The 19,095-nt window shown below is 39.8% G+C and overlaps 1 protein-coding gene across 6 annotated transcripts in view; it reads left to right on the top strand.

Moving 5' to 3' along the window:
• Positions 1-17,752, top strand: part of PANK1 (pantothenate kinase 1) — a 105,260-nt gene extending 87,508 nt beyond the window's left edge. For 5 of the 6 annotated variants that reach the window (XM_043925014.1, XM_043925013.1, XM_043925015.1 and 2 more), the window contains 5 exons: positions 2,531-2,784; positions 7,866-8,042; positions 8,552-8,675; positions 12,136-12,261; positions 16,235-17,752. In XM_043925014.1, the coding sequence (XP_043780949.1) occupies positions 2,531-2,784; positions 7,866-8,042; positions 8,552-8,675; positions 12,136-12,261; positions 16,235-16,294 (741 nt within the window). In that variant the 3' untranslated portion in view covers positions 16,295-17,752. The remainder of the gene's footprint in view (positions 1-2,530; positions 2,785-7,865; positions 8,043-8,551; positions 8,676-12,135; positions 12,262-16,234) is intronic. The other variant, XM_043925010.1, reaches the window with a different exon arrangement.
• The last annotated feature ends 1,343 nt before the right edge of the window (positions 17,753-19,095 follow it).

Here is a 19,095-nt window from a genome sequence, read left to right as displayed (position 1 = left end):
GAGGGGAAAGTTGAGATTGTTCCTTTCAGAGCAAAGTCGCATGCATGATATGCCTTGACAGGTTTTCTTTCTCCTTGAGCAGTGTCAGGACGTCTCCTGGACAGACTTTGTTCACGTTTTTGATGTTAGTTCTGAGCATGGCTGTCGATATTGTTGACGGACCTCTGATTAATTTTTAAGCAGGTTAACCTATGGCCCCAAGACTGGCTAATGAAACTGCTACTTTTTCAGCATGGGGTGATTGAAGAGGGGACAACTTTCCCTGTTCTATTTAGGAAATGTTTATTAAGCCATTATAAGGGACAGGCCTTTGAGCGTGGTGCACAGGGGCACCCAGTGAACCAAAAAGCAAGCCAGAATGTGACCCTTGCTGTGAGTGTGATGGAAGATATGGATAGAGCCGAGGAATCCAGGAGGAAGAGAAGACAGGGTTTACACAGCTATGTGTCACTATAGCGTTTAGATCTCCAGATCTCTTACACCTATAGTATTACCCCTGAACACGTGAATCATGACGTGCGTCTCACCTAGAGTTTCACTTGGTGGAAAATGAAATGTTCAGGATCATTTGATAGATTTGCTTGATCACCATGTGTCATTTAGAATGCTTTTTCCTGTATATCAATAAAATGTCCACCATCTTGCTAGTAACCTGTTCTAACTCTGCTCTGCAGATAAAGCTTCAGTAGATTTTGTTGACTGGGACCGTGAGATGACAAAAAGTTCAAAATTTCCTTCTAACTATTAACTTTCATAATGAAGATGATGCTTTGGGGGTAATATATCTAAGTATAGTACTTGTGTAGGTGGTTTCCAGATCCCAGAAGCAGGACTTATTATGAATGAAGACAGGAGAAGAACAGCAAGGCATTTGCTAGTTGTATCACTTAGGGAAAGTTACTTCAGGTCTATGAGCCTCAAATATAGCATTAGGATAATGATACCTCTTCATAGGATTTTTGTGAGAACTAAATGATCTAGTATAAGGGTTGGGCATATAGTAAACAATAAATACTAGTTATTATTTTCTTAAAGAGATTTTTAAAAATTTAGGTTAGACTATAAATTACCTTCCATTGTTGATTCAGTTTCATGTTAGTGAATATTAGATTTTTTTTTTTTTTGGACCAGCAGTAATATCACTCTTGAGGACCATGAATAAACATTTGAGAATGCAAAGTACCCATTGCCTGCTAAGTAAGGCTAGCCCTCAGTTAATTCATTCCCCTTTTCTTTTTCCCCCCACACCTAGAAGAAAAGGAGTTTTTGTTTCTTAGGAGCATGAAAGGACACTCTGGGACTACCTAAGCTATTAGTAAAAGAGCCACTATTTTTCGAGTCCTTTGTACTTGCCAAGCCGTGTGTAAGCATTTTGTTTTATTTTATTTTTTAAAAGATTTATTTGTTTGGCTGCTCCGGGCCTTAGTTGTAGCACATGGGACCTTTAGTTATGGCATTTGTACTCTTAGTTGCAGCATTTGGGATGTAGTTCCCTGACCAGGGATCAAACCTGGGGCCCCTCTGCACAGAGAGGGTAGAGTTTCAGCCACTGGACCACCAGAGAAGTCCCAGCATTTTGTATATTATTATCATGTAGTCTTCACAACACTATGCTGTGGGTATATCCCCATTTTACAGAGGAGGAAACTGAGGCTTGAGAAGTTAAGTACTTGCCCCACATCCCTCAATTAGCTAAGTGTTAGAGCTAGCTTTCAAAGTCAGGCCCCTCTAACTCCAAAGCCTGGGGCCTGGGCAAAGGAGAGCTGGGCTATTTGGGCTCAAAGGAGATTGTCCCCATCCCCCAGGCTCACATGCCTCCCTCAAGACTGTGTATCTTTTCAAGGAAGTGTAGAAGTCTTTCTGCTTCCAGAACATTCTCACTCTCTTCATCCCATGGTATGCTGCATTAGTTTCCTGTGGCTGCTATAACAAATGACCACCCTCCTAGCGGCTTAAAGCCACAGAAATGTATTCAGTCATGGTTCTGGAGGCCAGAAGGACGAAATCAATGTGTTGCTAGGACCACACTTCCTTCAGAGACTCTTGGGCAGAACCCATGTTTTGCCTCTTCTGGTGTCCGGTGGCTGCTGGCATTCCTGGCCAGTCGTGCAGCCCCCCAGTCAGTCTCTGCCTTCTGTCTTCATGCAGCCTTCTCCCCTGTGTCCGTCCAGTCTTCCCGTCTTATCAGGAAATTGTCCGTGGACTTGGGGCTAGCCAGATAACCCAGGATGCTCTCTTCATCTCAGGATCCTTAATTTAATTACATATGCAAAGACCTTGTTTCCGAATAAGGTTACAGTCACAGATTCTGAAAACTAAGATTTGGGCATATCTCTCAGGGGCAAGCATTTAACCCACCCCACAGGCTAGTGGCTGGTTTTCCAGTGGAATGACTGAGTCTCAACAAGATTTCACCATGCAGTGCTAGAAGAATGTTTCCATGTTCATGACACATTAAGACCAAAGAAAAGCCCCCAGGGCATCCCTAAGGTGGTGACTGTCTCCCTCCCACGGGCTTATTCTCTTTCAGATTGCTGACCTGCAGCTGCACAAACTGGATGAACTGGACTGTCTGATTCAGGGCCTGCTTTACGTCGACTCCATTGGCTTCAATGGCAAGCCGGAATGTTACTACTTTGAAAATCCCACAAATCCCGAGTTGTGTCAGAAAAAGCCGTACTGCCTGGATAACCCGTACCCTATGTTGCTGGTGAACATGGGCTCAGGTGTCAGCATCCTAGCAGTGTACTCCAAGGACAACTATAAAAGAGTTACAGGGACCAGGTAAATGCGGTTTCCACTAGGAGAACCTTTCTGTGCTACTTAAACCCCGGCCTCTTCCTTAAAAGACAGTTTCTGAAAAGGTTACTTATGTTGAATACACTTTTAAAAGAAAGATCTTACCTCCTCAACCTACCAAAAAGGATTTATTGGATGTGTTATAAAGGGTGATTGATAGAAAGGTTAATAAAACACAGCTCCTGCTCTGGTGGGAAACTGGTCCGGTGCGGGAGAAGGGTCACACACCCCAGAAGCTTTCCCAGAGGCAGTCTGTGTTAAGTGCCAGGTGAATGGCAGGGACCCCAATCACAGCAGCCAGGTGGAAGGATGCTTGGGATGGTCAGAGGGCTTCAGAGAAAACCGTGCTTTGGAACTGCCTTGGTGCCTAGCACAGGAGGAATTGCTTGAAATAATGGCATTCCAATCAGTGAGCCAGACTGTGTTCACAGTGTTTTTTACCCTCAGGTAAATGCTCCCGCTGCAAACTGAAATAGTCAGCATACCCCACAGGGAATTTGGAAGTGCAGTGGATAGGCAAACAGCCCTGTGACGGCAGTGGGGCGGAGTGTTTCTTGGTGTACACACACCCCGCGGGCACAGGGGCTCAGCTTCCTGTTAGTGGGGATTCAACCTGGAACAAAGAAACAGGGTCAGAAGTCTTTGAGAGATCGTAGTGTAAACAAAATTACAGAGGATTAGAATGAAGTTTCTTTAACTTATTGGACCACAAGAACCTGTTTTTGGAGGAACGATTTAAGGAACTAGCGCTGTGTGACATGTGCTTTGAGACGTGATATTGAAAGTGTTGTTTTTGATAGACAAAGATATCATGTAACTCCCCGGAGCCTCAGTATCCTTGTTTGTGCCATGAAGTGAGTTGTTTCTTAATTTGTACCTGCCTCTCCAGTACCAACATTCTGTAATTCTACTCACGCATGAGGAGGCGAGCACTGCTTTTCTCCTTTATTAACATGACTTGTGATGGGTCTGCATAAATCAGTGGTTCACCACTGGGGAAGGGAAGATTAAGCCCCTCAGGGGAGGGAGGTTTGACAATGTCTGGAGACAGTGTTTTTTGGTGGTCACAACCGGAGATTCAGTGATACCGGCATCTAGTGACCAAGAGTGTTGCTAAATATCCTACAGTAGCCCCCTACAGCAAAAAAGTGTCAGGTCCCAAATGTTAACAGTTAGTGGTATAAGGAAACCCTGGCACACACATCCTGACTGACCCTGCTTGTGTGTGTGTAAATTGCCTCCAGGCAACACACTTTCTTACTAAGAATACAGCACTAAGCTGAAGAATCACAACTGGCCCCACAGCCTCATTAGGACTGTCAGAAATATCAGAGACAAGTAAATATTTTGGCTAGATTGGGTTTACCTGAAGAGAGTGATCTCCTGAGAAAGGTATAATCTTCAACTGCAGACTTCCTCCCAAAAGGAGCCATCGAATTGGTAGAGGTAGTCCTAAGGTAACAACAAGCTAACCATTGTCCACAATTAGAGATATTTATAGTTTTGTTGATTAAGACTAAACAAAGTCATGATTTATATCACAGGTACATGCTCTCAACCTTGGAGGCCCCAAGGATCTGGTTATCTTTGAATAATGAGCCAAACTGTGATGTTTGGTATCTGATACATGTGCAGTAATGCCTATAAATTCCAGTGACTGGTAAATGCTGGTTAATGACCAGTGCTTTGCAGTCGGCGAATACTGTTTGCATGTCCAAGCTTTCTGACAAGCTCTCTTTAACCAGTAGTTTTGGAAAGGTGTTGCTAGGAGACTGAAGGTTATGAGAGAGAGCCCTTCCAGGGCTGCCACAGTTTGGGGAGGGGAACGAAATATCAAGTGTCTGGACCCCAGGTCTTCCTTGTCCAACCAGTTATTCTGCGAAAGGTTTTTTGTTTTGTTTTTGATCCAAGTTAGAAAACCACTGATCTATAAACTATAGGCATACCTCAGAGAAATTGCAGGATCAGTTCCAGACTGCTGCAATAAAGCCAATATCACAATAAAGCAAATCACATAAATCTTTTAGTTTCCCAGCGCATTTAAAAGTTGTGTTTACACTATATTGTAGTCTGTTAATTGTGCAATAACATTATGTTTAAAAATACATATATATATACCTTGATTAAAAAATTTTATTCCTAAAAAATGCTAACCATAATCTGAGCCTGCAGCAAGTCATAATCCTTTTGTAATAGTAACTCCAAAGATCACAGATCACTGTGACACATATAATCATAATGTTAAAATTTGGAATATTGTGAGAATTACCCAAAATGTGATACAGAGACACAAAGTGAACAAGTGTCGTTGGAAAATTGGCACTGATAGGCTTGGGGATCCAGGATTGCCGCAAACCTTCAATTTATAAAAACGCAGTATCTGTAAAGTACCATAAAGTGAAGCACAGGACAAACGAGGTGTGCCTGTATTTTGGTCAGCCGTGAACATCAGTGTGTGGAACACACTTTGGAAATCGCTGATTGAAGCAAATGGCTTGATCTTTAAGTTTTGCTACTCCTACTATGATGGCTGTAACTCTAGGCTTTTTGTTATTCTCGTATACCCTATTTTCCTATTAAGCATTTTTATTTGGGGGAAGCCACATTATTACAGGATATCAGTTTTCTTTTAGACATATGATTTTAAATTATTTGTTTCAGTGTTATATGTAATTTTACTGCATCCTAGATTCGTAGCAACATTTCATTTCTGTTGACACAACTCCAATTTTATTATAGCAGTCAATGAAAAATAAAAGCAGAACTTCACACCTTACATTGTTAGAATGTGTAATCAATGAAAAGAGGAATGTAAAGACTTTTCAAATTTCAATGAAATGAGCAGTGCAGCTTATTTCATTCTTTTGGAATCTATTTTAACGGCATGAGCATTCATGTAATTGGATTCTTTTACTTTCTTCCTGAAATTCCTCACTACAAGTTTGTTGGGTTTTTTAAAAAAAGAATGATGTTTTGGTCTCTGATTTGCTGAGAGTTTTGCTATGTGTCTGCTGAAACAAACATGCATCTGATGATAAGCGAGAGAATCGCTAGACTAGATAACGGGGGGCAGGTTGAGGATGTTAATGAAGTGCTCTTCTGCAACTGTACATTCTTTCCTCCAACCTGCAGTGTCCCAGCTGTGTCAGTGCATGCTTGCTTTCTCCATTCAGCACCGATTCTTTGTCTGGAGTCACCTGTCATTTTCCAGTCATACAAAACCTTCGTCCCTTCTCACTCATACCAACGCATCAGATGATGAGTTGCCTTCTTTCTAAGTCAGCCAGTGCCTTTAAGTGCTTATATGTTTGGAGTCAGTTGCTGAACACCTTGAGGAATACACATAACCTGATTTCAAAGACAGGATATTAGTGTGGATGAAAGGTAGAAACTAGCAATGGGAGACAGGCTTTTTTAAAAAATATATACGTATATGTGTGTGTGTGTATATATATATATATACACACATATACAGAGAGAAAACAAGACAAATTCACGTGACACACAGCCAAAAAGTGTTCCCATTAAACCATGCTAGCTACGTGGGGCAGACTGAAAACTAGCATCTCATGATGCACCATGTTAAATGTAAATAAACACAGACTTTCTTGGAGGAAATCCAAAATTTCTGCTGTGACTGAGTTGTCAAGGTAGTAATGCCCATGGAGCTCTTTTTGTCCTCATGGTACTGCACCTACAATGTGGATAGCTGTGACTGGTGCCTAACTACCTAATTTTCTACCAAGACACATCATTTCAATCACGTATATATATTTTTGTAAGAATCACTATTTAAGAAATATTACAGTTGCACCTTAGATGTAAATTCTAAGGAACTGTGTGTCTATAATCTGGTACCTTTTTGGTAACAATTTTTTGACAATAAATATATTTTACCCTACATTTTCTCTCTTTTTTTAGATTTAAGTTTTAAAAATAACCTCAATCTCAATTTTAATTTTCTCTTAAAAGCCAGTATCCAAACACATATGGAATCCCCAGGGCTGGCAGTTCTTGGAATTTCAGAACAAATTGATATGTATTTACTCTTCTGTGTGGTAAATAGAGAGTAAGGCCCATTCATGGCCATATCAGTACTCTTCTCTGCCAGAAGCTCACTGCTGACAGTTTTATTCTGAATCTGCTTTTCTTCCCCTCACATAACTTTGATATTAATACACAATTGTGTTCCCCCTCTCAACTATCATGATTGGTTTCAAATTTTGTCTCAAAAGACTATTGTAGATGAATTCCCTGCACCCGCCATTCCCCCCGCCACCAAAAAAAAAACTGAAAGCTTTTAAGACATAATTCAAGTACTGAAATCATTTTAAGATCTCTGTTACTACTTTTTGACTATCGGATGGTAAGTAAAATACTAATAATCTTTTCCAAAGTTTACTAGAAAAAAAAATCAAATATGAGATCTATCAGTTGTTTCCTTTTTGAAATTTCTGAGAATCTTCAATGAAATTATTTCTGCTGGAGAAGCAAGGTCAGATGAAAGATAAAGCTTTGGGACTGGCTATTCCTGGCAGAGTCCCAGTTCAGTTTTGTCATCATAGTCTGTCTCTCTAGATATGAACTGTGCTTCATGTATACACAGTTTCTAAGTATTTGTATTTAGCTACATATGTTTGTATTTTTTTTTAATAGCAGTCATTTCTCCAGTTATTTGCTGTTTTCACACCACCCAGATTAAGGGAGCTAGCTCATAATTTGGCCCCATTTTCTAGGTGGGAAGATTACATGAAGCACTTAGGTCAGCGGCTGGTTGAAGGTCTCACAACGGAAATCAGTGAGAGTCTTTCTCTGGGTTTTGTTCTTAAAATTCAGGGCAAGTTTTCCTTGATGTTTCTTTTAGTCTCTGCCCTCTTTTTTTTTTTTCCTTTTTTTTAAATCCGATCTACCCTCAAGCTCTTTTTCACCCAGCACTTTAATTCAAGTGCCCCTTAGTTTTTCTTCTGTTTTTATTCACCCGTATTAGCGGTCTTGATGTAGTTGGGGACTTGGACGGGCAAAGTCTTCAAGTGAAACTTAAAAAATAAACCTTATTGTTCCTTTAGTCTTGGAGGTGGAACATTCCTAGGCCTTTGTTGCTTGCTGACTGGTTGTGAGACCTTTGAAGAAGCTCTGGAAATGGCAGCTAAAGGCGACAGCACCAATGTTGATAAGCTGGTGAAGGACATTTACGGAGGAGACTATGAACGATTTGGCCTTCAAGGATCTGCGGTAGCATCAAGGTAGAGACTAAGTAGCTAGGAGCAGTCGTGATTAAACACAAGGCAGTCTCTCCACCCTGGCTGTTCATTTAGTTTATTTGTTTTTTTTTTAATGTCAACCCACCAGCCTGGTGCAAGGATCTATGGTATTGGAGCTCAGACTTGATCTCCTGCCCTTGATGAAGCACTGAGACGTTTAGCTTTGGATACCTGTGCTTAAAATAAGGCAGCTTTGAAAGAAGGTTCTGGAAAACTGCAACAGTTTCCCCTGTTCCATTCTTGTCCAGATATCTAGAGGCATTAAAAAAAAATTTTTTTTCCCCATTAATAGCCATGCTACTTTGTCCCTATTAAGAAAAGGGCGGCCAGTCATCCATATGGTAATCCTGTCAGCTTGTAAACCATGGTAGCTAAACCAGGTTACTTGAGCTTGATCAGAGTTATTCATAAAACTCTCCGCTGTACTTTGGTGGAAGCATGGGGCCTGCCTGGAGGATGATTTTGAACACTCGCTAATATTTCCAACATAGCTTTGGCAACATGATGAGTAAGGAAAAGCGAGATTCCATCAGCAAGGAAGACCTCGCCCGAGCCACCCTCGTCACCATCACCAACAACATTGGCTCCATCGCTCGGATGTGTGCGCTGAATGAGGTAAGGCCTTAACCCCGGGACAGCCGTGTGTCATTCATAAATCTCAATTTTGACAGTGCAGTAACTGTTGACCCTCACAGCACTCCAGATCCTTGGAAAACCTGCTGTTTCTCATAATCATACCTTGTAGACCATGAGGGATGTGTGTTGGGGGAGGGTGAGGAGTATGTGTTTTATTTTTAAGGAGGCAGTGGGTGATGCCAAATAAAACCATCTAACCGGGGAAACACAGTAAAAAGGACAGTCCATACTATAACCTCTCCAACCTCATGGACACACACCTGTTGAACTGTGAGGACAATCTCACGCATCCTTGTGAACAATTGCAGGTAAAACATTCCACTTGCAATATTCGATATTCTCTCTGCTTTCAGCTTCTTTACAGTGTTGCCTTGTGGCATGGAGTTCAAGCAGCATTGTACAGGGCTATCAAAGCACAGAGAGCTTGCTACAGCTGAGGCCAGCCAGAGCCCCAGGCACAAGAAAGGGCAGAGCTGGTGACTGACCAAGCTTTGGTAACGTGTTTTAAAACACTGCAAAATTCCTTTGAGAAGAATAGAACCCTTTTCCGAAATACAAGATGTGTCAAGTAGAACAGTTCTCACCGAGTTGTATTAGGAAGACAAGAAAGAGGCATTGGGATGTGGAATAAGCAATAGTAAAAGTATTAAAGAATCACTGTAGCATCAGTAGTGGGGCTTCCCTGGTGGTGCTCGTGGTAAAGAACCTGCTTGCCAATATTTTTGCCTGGAGAATCCCACGGACAGAGGAGCCTGGTGGGCTACAGTCCATGGGGTCACAAAGAGTCAGATACAACTAAAGCGACTTAGCACTGGACCATCAGTAATAAGAGTTTTGAAAATATGAATTTTTCAAAAATAAAATAAAATATGAATTTTTCATAGAAATGTGACATACATACAGAAGAGGGCTCAGATCACAAGGGTATAGCTGACAAATTGTCAGATACGTGTGCATGTATGCACACACACACCTGTATAGCCACCACTCAGATCAAGAATTAGAACACTAGAGGTAACTGCAGAAACCCTCTCCAGCCCCCTTCTAGTTGAACAGTGGAATGTTAAACAGGGTATGAGGCAGCCTTTATGACAGGTGGGTGGCAGCCCTGCCTTTGAACTCTAGGGTTACGAAAGAGACACACTCCTTTTATAGTATTGAACAGAATTTGTCACTGGCCTATGGATCAGTGTCATGCTTTCTGTAAGCCCCCATTTTGACTGGAGTTTAAGTGAGGGTGGTAAAAAAAATAAAAAATAAATGAGGGTGGTATTCAGATGAAAGTATTCCAGAGACATGCCTTTTCAAAGTCCACTGTGGTCATGGGATTCACTTTAACAGAGAATTTATTTTTTGACATTAACCTTTGAGGAACGTTTTCCCAAGTAGCCAAACAAGCCCCAGGACTCATATGTGTATAGTTGGCTGTGCCCGTAAACTCTCAAAGGTCGCTTGGGTGGAATGTCTCCCATCCAATAGAGCAAATAGGTGCCGTTTCCCCTACTTTCCAGAGAGCTGCAGTGAGTGAGCCAGTGGATCTTTTCACAGGTATCATAATCACTTTCCGAGTAGAGTAACTGATTTTATTTTTTACTTTTATTTCAGTGTCAATACCATTTATTGTTGGAGTATAGTGTAGCCACGGTACATACTGTGAATAGTTGGAATAACTCTTTTGAATGTTTCTGTGGTGGCGAATGAATGAGAGGACTCACGGATCACTTGGGGCCAGGGTTCTGATAGCCAGCGTCCTGCCAGCCATTGCTTTGCTCCCTAGAGTCACTGATTGGAGGATCTTTGATTCCAGCCATTTCATGGAGGGACACCACATTTACTGACTCTAAAATATTTTTCTGTGATTATTGGAATGCTATCAAATAGTTCTCTACCAGCTTTTAAAGTTTGTATTTTTTTTTTTTTTTGGAATAGAGAGTACAAACACATAATACAGAGCTCTGAAGACACCACAAGTAGAGTATACATGGAAATAAGTCACCGCTGCCATCCCATCCCTCAATTTTAACCTCACTAGAGGTAGCCATTGTTTTTAGTTTTTCTGTTTTGTTTTGACTCTATATATTATCTGCATTATAGGATAAACATACTGACTAAATACTTGATTTTTGAATTAAATATGTCAGACTTTTCTTTAATGGAGTCTGAGTGTTATACCTTTTCTACTTCGACATTTTTCAAAAGAATTCTTCCATGTTTTCTTTGTCTCCCTTTTTTTTTTTTTTAAAACATTTATATCTTTGACCCACCTGAAATTTATTTGAAATAGGAGTATCTATCACATTCTAATGCCATTTCCATTTCTTCTGGCTTCCTGCCAGAGCAATGCAGGACTGAAAGTTTAAGCAAGTCCTATGTGGGCAGTTTGTGGCTACAATTCTTATTTGTGGAAACATTAAAGTTACCTCCCACACCTCTACCCAGGGAAAGTTTTCACTGTGGTTAATAGGTTTGTTAACATGTATTGTTAAAATCTGAGACAGTTAGAAAGTGATGTTCCCACACTCTGGTTGCTCTTGATAGATTGAACAGAAAATAATGCCAGATCCCAAGACTCTGTTCCCTTTTATGTGAGTGACCATAGCAACTGGCTCTGTGAGTGAGTGATGGTGAGCAGCGTCTGTGTGGCAGACAGGCTGAGTTCAGTGTGAGGTGTGTGTTCAGAATGCAAATCTGTATCCATGACGACAAAAATATAAATGTATTTTTTGTTATCTTATTGTAACCCACATATTGATCAAACAGGATATTTCATCATATATCCTAAAGGGCGAAACTAAGTATCATTTCTTTTTTTGTATTGCCAGTGTTTGCAACAGAGCAACCTGACCAGACTTGTTAGATGAATAACTCACACCATAACCATTTAATTTATGAGTTGGTTGGGAGTTCTCTGATAGCCTAGTGGTTGGGATTTGGTGCTGCCATCGCAATGTCTCAGGTTTGATTCCTGGTCAGGGAACTGAGGTCCCACAAGTCACATTGCACAGCCAAAATATAGTTTTTAATTTTTTTTTAATAGATAAAATTCATAAAAAAATAATTTATGAGTTGATAATATTTTAGAGTTGGAAGTTTGGGGGATTGAAGAAATGCACAAGCAATTTAGATGAGCTTGAACTCCAGTTTTAATTTCATATATGAAATGTTGGGAAGTGAATTTTATATTAGACCCAAGGCAACCTAACATAATACCTGTAAACAAGTCCAATATCAGTCTCTGCCTCAACCATGCAAATTGTGGAATGAACTCTGAGGTTGATTTGGCTTCATCTTGGAAATCCTGAAATAATTCTGCTTAACAACAACAACAAATTCACTCTGCAAGGTCCTGGAACACAGTGATACACGAAGCATTGGGTCTGTTAAATGCTATTTTTATGCCATGGTTCAATTGTTTCTCTTTCGTTTTTTCTTTTCCCAGAATATTGATAGGGTTGTGTTCGTTGGGAATTTTCTCAGAATCAATATGGTCTCCATGAAGCTGCTAGCATACGCCATGGATTTTTGGTCCAAAGGACAGCTAAAAGCTCTGTTTTTGGAACATGAGGTAAGTTGAGTTCACATGGACTTAATTTCCTCCGTGGTTGCCTAACATGTGAGCGGTTTCCTTAGTTTGTATTTATGCAAAAGATAAGGAAGAACAGTATATAAAATGGAAGCTCTCTCATCCAACAATCAAGACTAATAGATGATTAATTTTTTTAAAAGTTAAAAAATGAGTGATCATGGGAAAATACCTTCCTACTTTCAATATTCTGTTTTAATATAAAATGTGTAAATGTTCATTTGCTCACCAATTTTTTGAGGTAGGTCCAAGACCTAATTTTGAGCTGGGGTTCTGCTGATGGGAGCTTTGTAATTGTCTTTTTTTTTCATAATCCACAGTATTTTGTACCTTTTTTGATTTTTGGTTTGTTTCTTTAAAGTAGATCAAGAAATTAAAGATACTTTAATTTGGTTGAAGTAATTTGGTTGCAAAATCATTCTAAATTATCCCAATCTTTCATATGTAGAATCTACCTAAAGAGCGGGCAACGGTTGTGACTACCTTTTTCAATCTTTGTTTCACTTTGTTTTCATTATTGAGATAGAGTTAGCACATAACACTGTATAAGTTTAAAGTATATAATAATGATTCAATATATGTATATATTATAAAATGGTTATTATTAATAGCATAAGTTTAGTTATCATCCACCACCACACATTATTACAAAGATTTTTTCCTTGTAATGAGAACTTTCAACAATTTACTCTCCCAGCAACTTCCACTATTATTAACTAGCTTTTTCATCTTTTTTTAAGAATTTAAGTGGATTTTCACAGAGGTGACCATTCATCTTGTACTCTTTTTACTGGCTTTGGTGGTATATAATTACATTAGATTGTTACATTAACAATGAAATTGTCATAAACAAATTTGAGGATAAACACAACTGACTCTTGGCAAATAAACAACTCAGTCGGTGAGAACGGAAGTGTTCAACCTACAAGAGTAACCTGGGGCCTTGAGAGACTAGTGTGCTAGACATCAGGCAGCCTGTTTACAGAAGTAGAGAGTGCTGATTAATTCAGAATCCCTTATATCCAGTTTCTGCACTAATAGATATTGGAGGTTTCTAAGAGTGAGTAGGGGGGCCCTCTTTTCTTCCCACCTTCTCTATCCTCCTTTAAAATCAATACTGTAGGGTTTCCCTGGTGGCTCAGTGGTGAAGAATTCGCCTACCAGTGCAGGAGACACAGGTTCAATCCCTGTTCCGGGAGGACCCCACATGCCGTGGAGCAAACGCTGAGCCAGCGCTCTCGGGCCCACAAGCTACAACTATTGAGCCCATGTGCCACAACTACTGAAACTTGTTTGCCCGTGCTCTGCAACAAGAGAAGCCTGAGCACTGCAGCTAGAGAGGAACCCTGGCTTACCACGAGAGAAAAGCCCACACAGCAACGAAGACCCAGCATAGCCAAAAAGAAATTAATTAATTTTAAAATGGAAGAAAATAAAATCAATACTGTAGAAAGCAGCTCTTTATCATAGCAGGTACCCAGTGCCTTGGCTCTAATGCAGTAGGAAGAACAGGAAGTGTCATAAATTTCCATTGTAATGAATACTGTGGCATTTTTCTCATTTCCAAATTGAATTATTTATTTGAAAAGTTGCTGATGCATTTGTAAGTTATTTAGGGCTCCTAAGCCTATGTTCTGTTCTATTAAAGCATATAAAGCAATAGGAAGTTAAATACGAAAGAGTTAAAGGCCAATGATAGACATTAATACTAAAGAAAGTTTTTGTTTTCGTGTTTTTATGCAGGCTGAGAAATGAAAGTGATGTTAACTTTTTTGTGGGGAGGATGAGGCCTCAGAATTTTCACTTTCCTTCCCCCCGACCAGAGCATCTTTTTTTCTATCTACTTAGTTAATCGATTTTCCTTGTAAAGTTTTGTTTAAAAAAATAAAATGAAAAAGAAAGACACTCTTCTGGATATCTGTGCTAAATCGCTTCAGTTGTATCCAACTCTTTGCGACCCTGTGGACTGTAGCCCACCAGGCTCTTCTGTTCATGGGATTCCCCAGGGAAGAATACTGGAGTGGGTTGCCATGCCCTTCTCCAGGGGATCTTCCTGACCCAGGGATTGAACCTGCATCTTCTGCAGCTCCTCCACTGCAGGTGGATTCTTTACCACTGAGCCGCTGGGGAAACCCTAGTGTTACTATATTTAGCAATCAAAAATACAGGACACAGTTATTTTATCTAGCACTTATCTGTTTTATCTGGCAACCTTAAGTTATGATCCTCTTGGACTAAGGGAGAAAACAAATGCTGGAAGCCATCAGAGATTAAAAGCCATCTACAGGGGCACACAGGTAGTTAGTTGATGATAAGATAGGGAGTAAGACCCAATGTTTTGGGAAAACCCACTTCTCTGGGTATAAAGGCATATCCTTCATACAGTCTTAGGCCTCTGGATGACAGCTACGGTTTGTTAATAAGTGTTAAACTCAGTCTCTATGGCCAGTGAAAATAGAGCATTTTTATAACTCCTTGTAGGTACTTCTCAGAAAATTTTCTACCTCCTTGGGTTCACTCTGTTAGGCAGGTCTTTCTGGAGGAAGGTATAGAGAGATAACTTTTGGCAGGTCTGGTAAGGTGGCTTTCCTGCCCTGCCTGGAGTCCTCACTCAGTCTCATTCGTTTCACTTATATGAGTGAGCATCTCCTAAGGGAAGTGGACTCCCCAGGTGGCTCAGTTGTAAAAGAATCTGCCTACCAATGCAGGAGACACAGGAGACTCTGGTTTGATCCCTGGGTCGGGAAGATTCCCTGGAGGAGGAAATGGCAACCCACTTCAATATTCTTGAAAGAGGAGCCTGGTGGGCTACAGTCCATAGGGTTGCAAAGAGTCGGACATGACTGAGCATGCACACGCATGTATCTTGGAACCCAAAAGAAATAGTCTAGTAAAGCAGTTGAGAACACAGGCTCTCACTGACTTGGAGACCTTAGTCAATGACTACTTCTCCATTCTGTTTTAGCTTTTGTAAAATGAAGTGATAATAGTATTTGTCTCATAAAATTATTGTGAAAATTAAGTGAAAAAATTCATGTAAACTTCTTAGAACAATTTCTAGCTTATAGCAAGCCCTCAATAAATGTTAGCAGTTGGCAATGGAGGCAGAGATCCCTGCTGTGTAGTGTTCTGACATCTGTCACCCATTTCTGCAGGAAGTAACCATTGAGCCAGGCAAATACCAGAGAAGAGGCGTCTCCTGCATTTTGGAAACCAACTTCTCTAAAAATTTCTGTTTTTCAGGGTCTTTCATTTTTACAGATGAGAGAAGCTTAGAGTTCCTTCCTACGAAACATAACAACTTCAGAGTCAGATAGATTTTGGGATTGAGCCCCGGGACAAGGCATGTGACCCTGAAAGGGTAATTTACTTTATTACCTTCCATTTCTCATCTGTGGAATGGGGGTAATAATGTGAATTTTGCCATGACAAGGATTAAAATGAAATAATTATAATCTGAAAAATCCTAAAAATACTCAACAGCAAGGCAGTAGTGTATACTGTGGTGCCAGAGATTTTTCTAAGCACTTTACATCTGTTAGTTTATTTAGTGTATATAAGCAAATAGATATGCAGTGCATTTATTATTATTCTATCATGTTTCATATCAGAGTTCAGGTTTTAAATTTCTCATTATCTACAGCTTCCCAGGTGGTGCTAGTGGTAAAGAACCCGCCTGCCAATGCAGGAGACAAAGAGCCGCAGATTTAATCCCTGGGTCAGAAAGATCCCCTGGAGGAGGGCATGGCAACCCACTCCAGTATTTTTTCCTGGAGAATCCTATGGATAGAGGAGCCTGGCGGGCTACAGTCCATAGGGCCTCAAAGAGCCAGACATGAATGAGTGACTGAGCACGCAGCATTAGTAGGCAGCATTCCTCAAATTATGAAAAGCAGTTGGTATTGGGCCAAGGTTCAGAGATAATCATCCAGAAGTTTTCCCGTTGTTGTTGCAGGGTTACTTTGGAGCTGTCGGGGCACTGTTGGAACTGTTCAAAATGCCTGATGACCAGTAGAGACGAGCCATAGACATGGAGCCAGCCCTCTGTGAGGACAGGGACGCAAGCTCTGCTGCTGGAGAGGGTGAGAGCCACTGGGACGGAAGCCAAGCCATTATGGCAGATGAACCTGCTGGATTTGTACATAATTTAAAATCCTTCTTGCTGATCTTCTACTCTTGGGTTTTGAGCTTATGATTCAAAATGGGGAATACAAGAGTTTTTTCTGTATACTGTATTTTTAAAAAAAAGAAAAACATTTGTGCAGCGTGGCCAAACCTACCAATTTTATGCATTGACTTTGAAAAATTGAATGATGTTTAAAGAAGGACCTGAACTGTAAGTGCTGGTTATTTTTCTTCTGGGGTTTACTGATCAGTGTGATAATTTTTAATTTCATTTAGTAATGACTCTAGAAGATTTTACCTTGACATATTTTTCATGACGTTTCATGATTTGCTGTTGGTTTCAAATGAAACTACAAATCGGGCATGTTTTACTGTGAACACTATTTTGTTTGTTTGTTTACCTTTTTTTGGTCTTGTTTTTTCTGTTTGAATGTCTTATGGGAAAAGAGACTCCTTCCCTGTTTCTGTCCTCCAGTGACTCCCCTCCCCCCACCTCCGCAACACATTCGTTCTTTAATGTCCTTGTTCATATTAATCAAGGTGCTGACCAACTCAATACAAAGTTAAGCATGAGATCTAAAGCTCTCAAAAGTGCCCTTGAAGAGAAAACTCTGAAGAAGTGTTCATGAATTTAGTGTGTCTGGCAAAAGTTGAAAATTATTAATATATGCAATTTTGTCATCACCCTTATGAATATAAACTGTTGCATTGAATTTCTTTTATGTTAGGTTATAATATTACATTGAAATGTCTCTGACTAAATGTCCTCATCCATGCAGAGCATGTGAGTGGCAGCAAATCCTGTGCAAGATGCTGGAATTTACAGAGAAAGTCTCCTGGTAGATAACTATTCACACTGGGATGTTTAGGAGAAGTCATGGGTTGAGGTGTCATGTAGTAATATCTGTGTTTTGTACATGTATGTACCTAGGAGCTTTGTAACAATGCATCTTAATTAATAACAAACTTTTTATTTGAAATATTTTAGACTGAAAATTGTATTTCAATCTCACTTTCTAAAATTAAAAAAAAAAATTATGATACTGATCCATATATATTTTTTTCTGTTTGAAAGATATCATTGGGACCGATGGGTAACTTTAAAATGAGAGCTTTGTACAAATATTGAAACACATGAGATCTAATGATTTAGAACTAATTAATCTTTCGAATTGAGCATATTGTTGAAAGGGATTTTTGAAGGGCAGTACCACTGTTCCATGATGAAACTTTCCTTCTTTGCCTTCTGGGCACCATCTTTAATTTCCATGTCTTCAAGTCTTGAAGAAGTTGATGTTAATGGAAGTATTCACTTGTCTGGTTGAAATAAAGCCTGTTTCTGTTGTGATTTGTTTTAGTGTCTATGTCATTTTCATATCTTAACCTTTATGTCCATATTATCTGCTTTTGTATCATAAAATGAATATGTGTTATACTTTAGCTACTCTACATTTCATGATTTGAAACGTTCATATGAGCTTCGTAAAGGTCCATCGCTTCTCAGCCTTTGGGCTAAGATCAAGTGAAGCTTGGTAAGGTCCAAAACACTATGTCTTCAGTTAAAGCTGTGGTGTAGCCCTATGCAAGGATTTATTTTTTTAATGTAGCTTTATTGTTCTTACACAACTAACTCCTTATTCCCAAAAGATCACTACTATATTTGATAGTTCTGAAAGAGTTTCAAATTCTGGTCATCACAAAAACATTTGATCAACTTCCACTTGGCTTAAAAAAAATTCCAGCAACTAAGATGTTTTTGAAAAAGGTAAGTGTGAAAACCCACATATCGTCTATGAGAATACCTTTGTCAGATTGTTCTCTTCTGCCATTCCTACTCTCATCTGTCAGGGAATAACACCCCTTGGATCATGGTTCTTCAAAAGAAATCAAGGCATGTTAGTGCAACTACATAATTTTTAAATTATCTGGAATCACTTGATCTTTCATTACAAATGTATATAACATTGGTTTAGCTGAGGAAATAAATTACTCCATTATACAAATATCAGTTATATGTTGGCTACTTATAGCCAGGCTTTTTTTTTTTTTTTCTTTAAACAATGAGGGAGTAGTACCCAGAGGAATTTTTTACATTCACTTGAATAGCAGACACTTTACTTTGGCTCAACATCATGAAGAAATTTGGCAAGACTAAGAATGCTTATCTTGAACTCCATGAAGTCAGGGTGACCAGAAGGTCCACGGCAGGGCATCTGGTTGTAAGACAGCTTCTGTTTGGATCCAGCGTATCCACTGATGAGCTGTGTGGGCAAGTAGTTAACCCTCTCTTTAAACCCGTTTTCTAACTCATATGTGTGCATATGCGTGCTAAGTCACTTCAGTTGTGTCCGACTCTTTGTGACACTATGGACCATAACCCACCAGGCCCCTCTGTCCATGGGATTCTCATGGACAGAGAATTAAGTCCCTAATTAAGTAGGTAAGCATTCTGAATTTTGAAACACATCTGGTGCCAAGAGTTTCAGATAAAGGAATTGTGGAAATATTTACTTGTATTCTTCAGTTTATGCATTCTTCATCCATCTTTACATGGATTCAGAGTCCCTTTGTTGAGAACCATTGTTACAGGTAATTTATCCTTGACATCATTCAGTTGTACAAGGAACATTAAGAAGTTACTTTGTGCCAGGAAGGGGCACTGAGTAAACTAGAAGGAATAGGTTACAACCA

Source organism: Cervus elaphus, chromosome 15 (genome assembly GCF_910594005.1).
Source record: "Cervus elaphus chromosome 15, mCerEla1.1, whole genome shotgun sequence".
Lineage (NCBI taxonomy): Eukaryota > Metazoa > Chordata > Mammalia > Artiodactyla > Cervidae > Cervus > Cervus elaphus.
The sequence above is the reverse complement of the archived record's forward strand: the minus strand, read 5'-3'. Positions and strand labels throughout refer to the sequence as shown.